Source organism: Nerophis ophidion, linkage group LG01 (assembly GCF_033978795.1).
Source record: "Nerophis ophidion isolate RoL-2023_Sa linkage group LG01, RoL_Noph_v1.0, whole genome shotgun sequence".
In the NCBI taxonomy this organism is placed as follows: Eukaryota; Metazoa; Chordata; class Actinopteri; order Syngnathiformes; family Syngnathidae; genus Nerophis; species Nerophis ophidion.
The window spans coordinates 45043530-45057817 of record NC_084611.1 but is presented as its reverse complement, the minus strand read 5'-3'; the positions used below and the strand labels follow the sequence as shown (position 1 = coordinate 45057817).

Below are 14288 nucleotides of genomic sequence, written 5' to 3'. Positions count from 1 at the left end.
CATGCCCCTAAAGCTGACCAACACGCCGGACTGTAGTCAGCTGGAGGCGTGTCTTAATGAAATTAAACAATGGATGTCCGCTAACTTTTTGCAACTTAACGCCAAAAAAACGGAAATGCTGATTATCGGTCCTGCTAGACACCGACCTCTATTTAATAATACAACTTTAACATTTTACATCCAAATAATAAAACAAGGTGACTCGGTAAAAAATCTGGGTATTATCTTCCACCCAACTCTCTCCTTTGAGTCACACATTAAAAGCGTTACTAAAACGGCCTTCTTTCATCTCCGTAATATCGCTAAAATTCGCTCCATTTTGTCCACTAAAGACGCCGAGATCATTATCCATGCGTTTGTTACGTCTCGTCTCGATTACTGTAACGTATTATTTTCGGGTCTCCCCATGTCCAGCATTAAAAGATTACAGTTGGTACAAAATGCGGCTGCTAGACTTTTGACAAGAACAAGAAAGTTTGATCATATTACGCCTGTACTGGCTCACCTGCACAGGCTTCCTGTGCACTTAAGATGTGACTTTAAGGTTTTACTAATTACGTATAAAATACTACACGGTCTAGCTCCAGCCTATCTTGCCGATTGTATTGTACCATATGTCCCGGCAAGAAATCTGCGTTCAAAAGACTCCGGCTTATTAATGATTCCTAGAGCCCAAAAAAAGTCTGCGGGCTATAGAGCGTTTTCCGTTCGGGCTCCAGTACTCTGGAATGCCCTCCCGGTAACAGTTTGAGATGCTACCTCAGTAGAAGCATTTAAGTCTCACCTTGAAACTCATCTGTATACTCTAGCCTTTAAATAGACCTCCTTTTTAGACCAGTTGATCTTCCGCTTCTTTTCTTTCTCCTATGTCCCCCCCTCCCTTGTGGAGGGGGTCCGGTCCGATGACCATGGATGAAGTACTGGCTGTCCAGAGTCGAGACCCAGGATGGACCGCTCGTCGGGACCCAAGACTGACCGCTCGCCTGTATCGATTGGGGACATCGCTACGCTGCTGATCCGCCTCCGCTTGAGATGGTCTCCTATGGACGGGACTCTTGCTGCTGTCTTGGATCCGCTTTGAACTGAACTCTCGCGGCTGTGTTGGAGCCACTATGGATTGAACTTTCACAGCATCATGTTAGACCCGCTCGACATCCATTGCTTTTGGTCCCCTAGAGGGGGGGGGGGGGGGGGGGGGGGGATGAAGTACTGACTGTCCAGAGTCGAGACCCAGGATGGACCGCTCGTCGGGACCCAGGATGGACCGCTCGCCTGTATCGGTTGGGGACATCTCTACGCTGCTGATCCGCTTGAGATGGTTTCCTGTGGACGGGACTCTCACTGCTGTCTTGGAGCCACTATGGATTGAACTTTCACAGTATCATGTTAGACCCGCTCGACATCCATTGCTTTCGGTCCCCTAGAGGGGGGGGGTTGCCCACATCTGAGGTCCTCTCCAAGGTTTCTCATAGTCAGCATTGTCACTGGCGTCCCACTGGATGTGAATTCTCCCTGCCCACTGGGTGTGAGTTTTCCTTGCCCTTTTGTGGGTTCTTCCGAGGATGTTGTAGTCGTAATGATTTGTGCAGTCCTTTGAGACATTTGTGATTTGGGGCTATATAAATAAACATTGATTGATTGATTGATTGATAATAATAATTGATATTAATACAGAAAATAATACGTATATATATATATATATATATAAATATATATATATATATATTAATTACAAATAAATAAAGATACATTATAATAATAAAAAGTAATTCAATACATAATTTTTTTAAAGCTTTAGATTAAAAATAAATAAGAAAAGGACTACAAACCACATTTTATAATACAAACAATATTTAAAGAAATATTTTTTATAAAAGATAAAGATTAACATTACATTTAGAAAAAAGACTAACCATATTTTATATTAATCACAGTAATTTTTAACAATGCAAAACATTTTTCAAAAAATATTTTTTAAGTTCAAACTTAAATATAAAAGACTTCACTGTATTTGGTAATGATATATATCTATATATACACATACAGTATATATTGAATTATTATTATTATTTTTTTAAGTTATAGATTCAAAACAAATAAAAGAAAAAACGACTCCAAACAGTACGTTAGCATCAATCAGAAGATTACACTTAAAAGACTTTAATTTGAAGTGACGGTGACAGGAAGTCATCAAGTTGTACTTCCTACATTTCTATAACCTAGGAGAGCAAATGCCAGGAATTCCAGCCCGCAGGTGTGGATGATTTATTTGGACCTGCAGCCAGACGCTGCTTTGACGTCTCTGCGTCTGTCAGCACTCGTGTAACGAAACACGTCTCTGCATCCTGTCATCACTCGTGTAACGAAACATGTCTCTGCGTCCTGTCAGCACTCGTGTAACGAAACATGTCTCTGCGTCCTGTCATCACTCGTGTAACAAAACATGTCTCTGCGTCCTGTCAGCACTCGTGTAACAAAACATGTCTGCGTCCTGTCAGCACTCGTGTTACAAAACATGTCTCTGCGTCCTGTCAGCACTCGTGTTACAAAAGATGTCTGCGTCCTGTCAGCACTCGTGTTACAAAACATGTCTCTGCGTCCTGTCAGCACTCGTGTTACAAAACATGTCTCTGCGTCCTGTCAGCACTCGTGTAAGGAAACATGTCTCTGCGTCCTGTCAGCACTCGTGTAACGAAACATGTCTCTGCGTCATGTCAGCACTCGTGTAAGGAAACATGTCTCTGCGTCCTGTCAGCACTCGTGTTACAAAACATGTCTCTGCGTCCTGTCAGCACTCGTGTAAGGAAACATGTCTCTGCGTCTTGTCAGCACTCGTGTTACAAAACATGTCTCTGCGTCCTGTCAGCACTCGTGTAACGAAACATGTCTCTGCGTCCTGTCAGCACTCGTGCTACAAAACATGTCTCTGCGTCCTGTCAGCACTCGTGTTACAAAACATGTCTCTGCGTCCTGTCAGCACTCGTGTAAGGAAACATGTCTCTGCGTCCTGTCAGCACTCGTGTAACGAAACATGTCTCTGCGTCATGTCAGCACCCGTGTAAGGAAACATGTCTCTGCGTCCTGTCAGCACTCGTGTTACAAAACATGTCTCTGCGTCCTGTCAGCAGTCGTGTAAGGAAACATGTCTCTGCGTCCTGTCAGCACTCGTGTAACGAAACATGTCTCTGCGTCATGTCAGCACTCGTGTAAGGAAACATGTCTCTGCGTCCTGTCAGGACTCGTGTTACAAAACATGTCTCTGCGTCCTGTCAGCACTCGTGTAAGGAAACATGTCTCTGCGTCCTGTCAGCACTCGTGTTACAAAACATGTCTCTGCGTCCTGTCAGCACTCGTGTAACGAAACATGTCTCTGCGTCATGTCAGCACTCGTGTAAGGAAACATGTCTCTGCGTCCTGTCAGGACTCGTGTTACAAAACATGTCTCTGCGTCCTGTCAGCACTCGTGTAAGGAAACATGTCTCTGCGTCATGTCAGCACTCGTGTAAGGAAACATGTCTCTGCGTCCTGTCAGGACTCGTGTAACGAAACATGTCTCTGCGTCCTGTCATCACTCATGTAACGAAACATGTCTCTGCGTCCTGTCAGGACTCGTGTAACGAAACATGTCTCTGCGTCCTGTCATCACTCGTGTAACGAAACATGTCTCTGCGTCCTGTCAGCACTCGTGTAACGAAACATGTCTCTGCGTCATGTCAGCACTCGTGTAAGGAAACATGTCTCTGCGTCCTGTCAGGACTCGTGTAACGAAACATGTCTCTGCGTCCTGTCATCACTCATGTAACGAAACATGTCTCTGCGTCCTGTCAGCACTCGTGTAACGAAACATGTCTCTGCGTCCTGTCATCACTCGTGTAACGAAACATGTCTCTGCGTCCTGTCAGCACTCGTGTAACAAAACATGTCTGTGCATCCTGTCAGCACTCGTGTAAGGAAACATGTCTATGCGTCCTGTCAGCACTCGTGTAAGGAAACATGTCTCTGCGTCCTGTCAGCACTCGTGTAAAGAAACATGTCTCTGCGTCCTGTCAGCACTCGTGTAAGGAAACATGTCTCTGCGTCCTGTCAGCACTCGTGTAAGGAAACATGTCTCTGCGTCCTGTCAGTATTCGTATAAGGAAACATGTGGCTCATATTTCTGCAAGACTACAAAGGAGTACAACAACAATTTTTTGCGTTAAAATTGTGTGGCATGGTCAGGATTGTAGCAGCTGTGCCGCAGGAAAAATCCGGTCCTTCTCCTTCTACTTGGTATCCCTTTCTGCTGAGGAGGACCATGCTTGGACCATGGTTTTAGAATGTGCTGGAACATTTCCCGCCTGTGTTCCTGCTTGGACCATGGTGTTAGAACGTGCTGGAACATGTCCCACCCGTGTTCCTGCTGCTGTTCCCAACACGTCGGCCATGATCGTGTTGTCTCGCTCTTTCTGTCCTAATTACCCTGCCCTTCAGGGGAGGCCACCTCCTTGTTCTTCTTGTTGCGCAACAGTTTGTGGAGGGTTGGGCTACTTATGAACCACTTATCCATTTGACTGACTCCTGGCCTGATGATTCCATTCAGGTTGGAATCTTCATTCAAAGCGATTCTTGCGGTGTATTATTTGGATGATTCATGACTTCTTCAAAAAGAGGTCCTGCTGTTACGGAGATGGCCATAAACCTATTTGAAAAATGGATTATTTTTAAAAGAAAATAAACAAAAATCGAGTAAAAAAATCAAGGCTAAAAGGCTCCTAAGTCAGCCGCTTTCAGCGAGAAAATAATAGTGTTCTTGCCGTGAGCTGAAGCCCTTCAGTGTGGTGAAGATCAATAGTGATCAGCGCTAAGGAGAAATACCAATAGGAACCAGGTTTAAAACCAGGAGGAACCAGGTTTAAAACCAAGAGGACCCACATTTTAATCCAAGAGGAACTAAGTTTAAAACCAAGAGGAACTAGGTTTAAAACCAAGAGGACCCAGGTTAAAAACCAGGAGGAACCAGGTTTGAAACCAAGAGGAACCGGGTTTAAAACCAAAAGGAACCAGGTTTAAAACCAAGAGGGTTCTTGCTCTGGCACAAATGAAGAGTCAGAAGACAAACAACATGACCTGGGCAGCTATCTTGGATGCCACATTGTAAGAAGATCAATAGGATTCTTGTCAGGACATAGTAGAGAATGTTGGCTATGAAGACAAACATCTCATTCAGCCATTTTGAAGCAGGCCCTTGACAAAACCAATAGGATTCTTGCGGAACAGTGTTCTTGCTCAACAATAAAACAAAACCTCCGCCGAGTTGTCGAAATGGCGACCGAGCAAAGCTTTTTGTGGGCGTGGCCTGGCGACAGGAAGTTTACTTTGAAAAGAGGCCTGACATCGGAGTGCTGCAGGTGACACGCCTTTTTACTTCCTGTTCACATTGCAACATACACCCCCTCATGAATAATTCATGAGCCAACAAAGGTGACACACCTTTTTACTTCCTTTTCACATTGTAACACGGCCCCTCTTTAATAATTCATGAGAAAGCAAAGGTGACGCACCTTTCTACTTCCTGCTCAAATTTGGCGGCCACGCCCCCTCATGAATAATTCATGAGCAAACGAAGGTGACAGACCTTTATTCTTTCTGTTCACATTGCAACACACGCCCCCTCATGAATAATTCATTAGCAAACAAAGGTGACAGACCTGTCTACTTCCTGTTCACATTGCAACACACGCCCCCTTATGAATAATTCATGAGCCAACAATGGTGACACACCTTTGTACTTCCTTTTCACATTGTAACACGCCCCCTTTTTAATAATTCATGAGAAAGCAAAGGTGACGCACCTTTCTACTTCCTGCTCAAATTTGGCGGGCACGCCCCTCATGAATAATTCATTAGCAAACAAAGGTGACGGACCTGTATTCTTCCTGTTCACATTGCAACACACGCCCCCTCATAAATAATTAATTGGCAAACGAAGGTGACAGACCTGTCTACTTCCAGTTCACATTGCAACACACGCCCCCTCATGAATAATTCATGGGCCAACAAAGGTGACACACCTTTGTACTTCCGGGGCGGCATGGCGTAGTGGGTACAGCGGCCGTGCCAGAAACCTGAGGGTTGCAGGTTCGCTTCCCACCTATGGACATCAAAGTCGCTGCCGTTGTGTCCTTGGGCAGGACACTTCACCCTTTGCCCCCGGTGCCGCTCACACCGGTGAATGAATGATGAATGAATGATTGGTAGTGGTCGGAGGGGCCGTAGGCGCAAACTGGCAGCCACGCTTCCGTCAGTCTACCCCAGGGCAGCTGTGGCTACTGATGTAGCTTACGACCACCAGGTGTGAATGAATGATGGGTTCCCACTTCTCTCTGAGCGCTTTGAGTATCTAACAATAGAAAAGTGCGATATAAATCTAATTCTTTATATTATTATTATATTCCTTTTCACATTGTAACATACACCCCCTCATGAATAATTCATGAGCCAACAAAGGTGACACACCTTTTTACTTCCTTTTCACATTGTAACACGGCCCCTCTTTAATAATTCATGAGAAAGCAAAGGTGACGCACCTTTCTACTTCCTGCTCAAATTTGGCGGGCACGTCCCCTCATGAATAATTCATGAGCAAACGAAGGTGACAGACCTTTATTCTTCCTGTTCGCATTGCAACACACGCCCCTTCATGAATAATTCATTAGCAAACGAAGGTGACAGACCTTTCTACTTCCGGTTCACATTGCAACACATGCCCCCTCCTGAATAATTCATTAGCAGACAAAGGTGACAGACCTGTGTACTTCCTGTTCACATTGCAACACACGCCCCCTGATGAATAATTAATTAGCAAACGAAAGTGAAAGACCTTTCTACTTCCTCTTCACATTGCAACACACGCCCCCTCATGAATAATTCATGAGCAAACAAAGGTGACGCCTTTCTACTTTCTGTTCACATTGCAAACCACGCCCCCTCATGAATAATTCATGAGCAAAAAAGGTAACGGACATTTTCTACTTCCTGTTCACATTGCACCAAACCCCTCCTCATGCATAATTCATGAGCAAACAAAGGTGACACACCTTTCTACTTCCTGTTCACATTGCAACACGCCCCCTCATGAATAATTTATGAGCAAACAGAACACGGAAGAAGGAGACCTACCGCATGCAGCGATCCCTCATAGGCGCATGCTCCTACACACACACACACACACACACACACACACACACACACACACACACACACACACACACACACACACACACACACACACACACACACACACACAGGGGGAGAGAGAGACAGAGAGAGAGAGAGAACATCAGTGCACATGTGGGTCAGGGATTACGTACATGGGAGATTTAGATTATAACAAAAAGGAAGTCATCATCATCATCATAATCATCATTATCACACTCAATACGTCATGTAAACTCTTAACTAGTTTGACACTCAATATGTCATGTAAACACTTAACTAGTTTGACACTTGATACATCATGTACACTTAACTAGTTTGACACTCAATACATCATGTACACACTTAACTAGTTTGACACTCAATACGACATGTGAACACTTAACTAGTTTTACACGCAATACATCATGTACACACAACTAGTTTGACACTCAATACATCATATAAACACTTAACTAGTTTGACACTCAATACGTCATGTACACACCTGAGTGGTTTGACACACAATACATCATGTACACACCTAAGTGGTTTGACACTTAATATGTGATGTACACATGCAGTTAACTAGTTTGACACTCAATATGTCATGTAAACACTTAACTAGTTTGACACTCAATACGTCATGTAAACACTTAACTAGTTTGATACTCAATATGTCATGGAAACACTTCACTGGTTTGACACTCAATACGTCATGTAAACACTTATCTGGTTTAACACTCAAAACTGCATGTAAACACTTAACTAGTTTGACACTCAATACATCATGTACACACTTAACTGGTTGGATTCTCAATACATCATGTACACACTTATCTGGTTTGACTCTCAATACATCATGTACACACTTAATTAGTTTGACACTCAATAAGACATGTGAACACTTATCTGGTTTGACACTCAATACATCATGAAAACACTTAAATAGTTTGACACTCGATACATCATGTACACACTTAATTAGTTTGACACGCAATACATCATGTACACACTTAACTAGTTTGACACTCAAAACGTCATACACACACTTATCTGGTTTGACACTCAAAACTTAATGTAAACACTTAACTAGTTTGACACTCAATACATCATGTACACACTTAACTAGTTTGACACTCAATACGACATGTAAACACTTAACTAGTTTGACACTCAATACATCATACACACACTTATCTGGTTTCACACTCAAAACTTCATGTAAACACTTAACTAGTTTGACACTCAATACGTCATGTACACACCTGAGTGGTTTGACACTCAATACATCATGTACACACCTAAGTGGTTTGACACTTAATATATCATGTACACAGTTAACTAGTTTGACATCCAATATGTCATGTAAACACTTAACTAGTTTGACACTCGTCATGTAAACACTTAACTAGTTTGACACTCGATACATCATGTACACACTTAACTAGTTTGACACTCAATACATCATGTAAACACTTAACTAGTTTGACACTCAATACGTCATGTACACACCTGAGTGGTTTGACACTCAATACATCATGTACACACCTAAGTGCTTTGACACTTAATATATCATGTACACAGTTAACTAGTTTGACACTCAATACGTCATGTAAACACTTAACTAGTTTGACACTCAATACGTCATGTAAACACTTAACTAGTTTGACACTCAATACGTCATGTAAACACTTAACTAGTTTGACACTCGATACATCATGTACACACTTAACTAGTTAGACACTCAATACATCATGTACACACTTAATTAGTTTGACATTCAATACATCATGTACACACTTAACTAGTTTGACACTCAATATGTCATGTAAACACTTATCTGGTTTAACACTCAAAACTGCATGTAAACACTTAAATAGTTTGACACTCGATACATCATGTGCACACTTAATTAGTTGAACACGCGATACATCATGTACACACTTAACTAGTTTGACACTCAATACGTCATACACACACTTATCTGGTTTGACACTCAAAACTTCATGTAAACACTCAACTAGTTTGACACTCAATACATTATGTACACACTTAACTAGTTTGACACTCTATACGACATGTAAACACTTAACTATTTTGACACTCAATACATCATGTAAACACTTAACTAGTTTGACACTCAATACGTCATGTACACACCTGAGTGGTTTGACACACAATACATCATGTACACACCTAGGTGGTTTGACACTTAATATGTCATGTACACAGTTAACTAGTTTGACACTCAATATGTCATGTAAACACTTAACTAGTTTGACACTCAATACGTCATGTAAACACTTAAGTAGGTTGACACTCAATATGTCATGTAAACATTTAACTAGTTTGACACTCAATACATCATGTACACACACACTCAACTAGTTTGACACTCAATACATCATGTAAACACAACTAGTTTGACACTCAATATGTCATGTAAACACAACTAGTTTGACACTCAATATGTCGTGTAAACACTTAACTAGTTTGACACTCAATACATCATGTAAACACTTAACTAATTTGATACTCAATATGTCATGTAAACACTTAACTGGTTTACACTCAAAACTGCATGTGAACAATTAACTAGTTTGACACTCAATACATCATGTACACACTTAACTGGTTTGATTCTCAATACATCATGTACACACTTATCTGGTTTGACTCTCAATACATCATGTACACACTCAACTAGTTTGACACTCAATAAGACATGTGGACATTTATCTGGTTTGACACTCAATACATCATGCAAACACTTAAATATTTTGACACTCGATACATCATGTGCACACTTAATTAGTTTGACACGCAATACATAATGTACACACTTATCTGGTTTGACACTCAAAACTTCATGTAAACACTTAACTAGTTTGACACTCAATACATCATGTACACACTTAACTAGTTTGACACTCAATACAACATATGAACACTTATCTGGTTTGACACTCAATACATCATGTAAACACTTAACTAATTGTACACTCAATACGTCATGTAAACACTAAACTAGTTTGACACTCAATATGTCATGTAAACACTTAACTAGTTTGACACTCAGTACATCATGTACACACTCAACTAGTTTGACACTCAATACATCATGTACACACTTAACTAGTTTGACACTCAATACATTATGTACACACTTAACTAGTTTGACACTCAATACGACATGTGAACATTTATCTGGTTTGACGCTCAATACATCATGTAAACACTTAACTAATTTGACACTCAATACGTCATGTAAACACTAAACTAGTTTTACACTCAATACGTCATGTAAACACTTAACTAGTTTGACACTCAATACATCATGTACACACCTAAGTGGTTTGACACTTAATATATCATGTACACACTTAAGTAGTTTGACACACAATATGTCATGTAAACACTTAACTAGTTTGACACTCAATACATCATGTACACACTTAACTTGTTTGGCACTCAAACGTCATGTTGTTGTGTTGTCAGCAGGGAAGTGTGTTGCTGTGTTATCAGCACATAAGTGTGTTGTGTTTTCAGCACAAAAGTGTTTGTTGTCAGCACAAAAGGTATTGTGTTTTTGTGTTGTCACAACTACAGCGTGTTGTCAGCACTAAAGTGCGTTGTTGTGTTGTCACAACTACAGTGTGTTGTCAGCACTAAAGTGTGTTGTTGTGTTGTCAGCCCGAAAGTGTGTTGTTGTATTGTCACAACTAAAGTGTGTTGTTGTGTTGTCAGCACCAAAGTGTGTTGTTCTGTTGTCTGCACTTAAGGGTGTTGTTGTGTTGTCAGTAGTGAAGTGTGTTGTTGTGTTGTCAGCAAAAGTGTTGTTGTGCTATCGACAGTGAAGTGTGTTGTTGTGTTGTCAGAACGAAAGTGTGTTATTGTATTGTCAGAATTAAAGTGTGTTGTGTTGTCAGCAGTGCAGTGTGTTGTAAGAATAAAAGTGTGTGGTTGTGTTTTCAGCAGTGCAGTGTGTTGTTGAGTTGTTAGCAGTGCAGTGTTGTTTTGTCACAACTTAAGTGTGTGGTTGTGTTATCAACAGTGCAGTGTGTTATTTTGTCACAACTTAGGTGTGTGGTTGTGTTGTCAGCAGTGTGTTGTCAGAACGAAAGTGTGTTGTGTTGCCAGCGGTGCAGTGTGTTGTTTTGTCACAACTTAAGTGTGTGGTCGTGTTGTCAGCAGTGCATTGTGTTGTTGTGTTGTCAGCAGTGCAGTATGTTGTCAGAACGAAAGTGCGTTAATGTGTTGTCAGAATTAAAATGTGTTGTGTTGCCAGCAGTGCAGTGTGTTGTTTTGTCACAACTTAAGTGTGTGGTTGTGTTGTCAGCAGTGCTGTGTGTTGTCAGAACGAAAGTGTGTTAATGTGTTGTCAGAATTAAAGTGTGTTGTGTTATCAGCAGGGCAGTGTGTTGTTTGTCACAGCTTAAGTGTGTTGTTGAGTTGTCAGCAGTAGAGTGTTTTGTTTTCTCACAACTTAGGTGTATGGTTGTATTGTCAGCAATGCATCGTGTTGTCAGAACAAAAGTGTGTTAAGTGGGTTCAGAATTAAAGTGTGTTGTGTTGCCAGTGGTGCAGTGTGTTGTTGAGGTGTCATCAGTGCATTGTGTTGTTTTGTCAAAACTTAAGTGTCTGGTCAGCAGAGCATTGTTTTGCTGTGTAGCCAGCAGCGCAGTGTGTTGTTTCGTCACAACTTAAGTGTGTGGTTGTGTTGTCAGGAGTGCAGTGTGTTGTTGTGTTGTCAGCGGTGCAGTGTGTTTTTTGTCACAACTTAGGTGTGTAGTTGTGTTGTCAGCAGTGCATTGTGTTGACAGCAGTGCAGTGTGTTGTCAGATTTAAAATGTGTTGAGTTGTCAGCAGTGCAGTGTGTTGTTTTGTCACAACTTAGGTGTGTGGTTGTGTTGTCAGCAGTGCAGTGTGTTGTCAGAACGAAAGTGTGTTAATGTGTTGTCAGAATTAAAATGTGTTGTGTTGTCAGCAGTGCAGTGTGTTGTTTTGTCATAACTTAAGTGTGTGGTTGTGTTGTCAGCAGTGCAGTGTGTTGTTTTGTCACAACTTAAGTGTGTGGTTGTGTTGCCAGCAGTGCAGTGTTGTTTTGTCACAACTTAGGTGTGTGGTTGTGTTGTCAGCAGTGCAGCATTGTGTTGTCAGCAGTGCAGTGTGTTGTTGAGTTGTCAGCAGTGCAGTGTATTGTTTTGTCACAACTTAGGTGTGTGATTGTGTTGTCAGCAGTGCAGTGTGTTGTCAGAACAAAAGTGTGTTAATGTGTTTTCAGAATTAATGTGTGTTGTGTTGTCAGCAGTGCAGTGTGTTGTCAGAACGAAAGTGTGTTAATGTGTTGTCAGATTTAAAATGTGTTGTCAACAGTCCAGTGTGTTGTTGAGTTGTCAGCAGTGCAGTGTGTTGTTTTGTCACAACTTAGGTGTGTGGTTGTGTTGTCAGCAGTGCAATGTGTTGTCAGAAGGAAAGTGTGTTAATGTGTTGTCAGAATTAAAATGTGTTGTGTTATCAGCAGTGCAGTGTGTTGTTTTGTCACAACTTAAGTGTGTGGTTGTGTTGTCAGCAGTGCAGTGTGTAATTTTGTCACAACTTAAGTGTGTGGTTGTGTTGTCAGCAGTGCAGTGTGGTGTTTTGTCACAACTTAGGTGTGTGGTTGTATTGTCAGCAGTGCAGTGTGTTGTCAGAATGAAAATGTGTTGTCAGAATTAATGTGTGTTGTTTTGTCAGCAGTGCAGAGTGTGGTTTTGTCACAACTTATGTGTGTGGTTGTGTTGTCAGCAGTGCAGTGTGTTGTCAGAACGAAAGTGTGTTAATAAGTTGACAGAATTAAAATGTGTCTTTGTGTTGCTAGCAGTGCAGTGTGTAGTTGGGTTGTCAGCAGTGCAGTGTGTTGTTTTGTCACAACTTAAGTGTGTGGTTGTGTTGTCAGGAGTGCAGTGTGTTGTTGTGTTGTCAGGAGTGCAGTGTGGTATTTTGTCACAACATAGGTGTGTGGTTGTGTTGTCAGCAGTGCAGTGTGTTGTCAGAACGAAAATGTGTTGTCAGAATTAATGTGTGTTGTGTTGTCAGCAGTGCAGAGTGTTGTTTTGTCACAACTTATGTGTGTGGTTGTGTTGTCAGCTGTGCAGTGTGTTGTTTTGTCACAATGTAGGTGTGTGGTTGTGTTGTCAGCAGTGCAGTGTGTTGTCAGAACGAAAGTGTGTTAATAAGTTGACAGAATTAAAATGTGTTGTTTTGTCACAAATTAAGTGTGTGGTTTTGTTGTTAGGAGTGCAGTGTGTTGTTGTGTTGTCAACGGTGCAGTGTGTTTTGTCACAACTTAAGTGTGTGGTTGTGTTGTCAGCAGTGCAGTGTGTTGTTGAGTTGTCAGCAGTGCGTTGTTTTGTCACAACTTAGGTGTGTGGTTGTGTTGTAAGCAGTGCATTGTGTTGACAGCAGTGGAGTGTGTTGTCAGAACAAAAATGCGTTAATGTGTTGTCAGAATTAATGTGTTGTCAGCAGTGCAGTGTGTTGTTGAGTTTTCAGCAGTGCAGTGTGTTGTTTTGTCACAACTTAGGTGTGTAGTTGTGTTGTCAGCAGTGCAGTGTGTTGTTTTGTCACAACTTAAGTGTGTGGTTGTGTTGTCAGCAGTGCAGTGTTGTTTTGTCATAACTTATGTGTGTTGTTGTGTTGTCAGCAGTGCAGTGTGTTGTCAGAATTAATGTGTGCTGTGTTGTCAGCAGTACAGTGTGTTGTCAGAACGAAAGTGTGTTAATGTGTTGTCAGAATTAAAATGTGTTGTGAGCAGTGCAGTGTGTTGTTTTTTCAGACCTTAATTGTGTGGTTGTGTTGTCAGCAGTGCAGTGTGTTGTTTTGTCACAACTTAAGTGTGTGGTTGTGTTGTCAGCAGTGCAGTGTGGTGTTTTGTCACAACTTAGGTGTGTGGTTGTGTTGTCAGCAGTGCAGTGCGTTGTCAAAACGAAAATGTGTTGTCAGAATTAATGTGTGTTGTGCTGTCAGCAGTGCAGAGTGTTGTTTTGTCACAACTTATGTGTGTGGTGGTGTTGTCAGCTGTGCAGTGTGTTGTTTTGTCACAATGTAGGTGTGTGGTTGTGTTGTCAGCA

General features: G+C 41.6%; 1 protein-coding gene across 1 annotated transcript in view; it reads right to left on the bottom strand.

Annotated features, from left to right (window-relative positions):
- The window catches only part of fras1 (Fraser extracellular matrix complex subunit 1), a 278952-nt gene that overhangs the window by 262691 nt on the left and 1973 nt on the right, over window positions 1-14288 (bottom strand). Inside the window, exon 2 of the mRNA XM_061904877.1 lies at window positions 7159-7190. Within this exon, the coding sequence (XP_061760861.1) occupies window positions 7159-7190 (32 nt within the window). The remainder of the gene's footprint in view (window positions 1-7158; window positions 7191-14288) is intronic.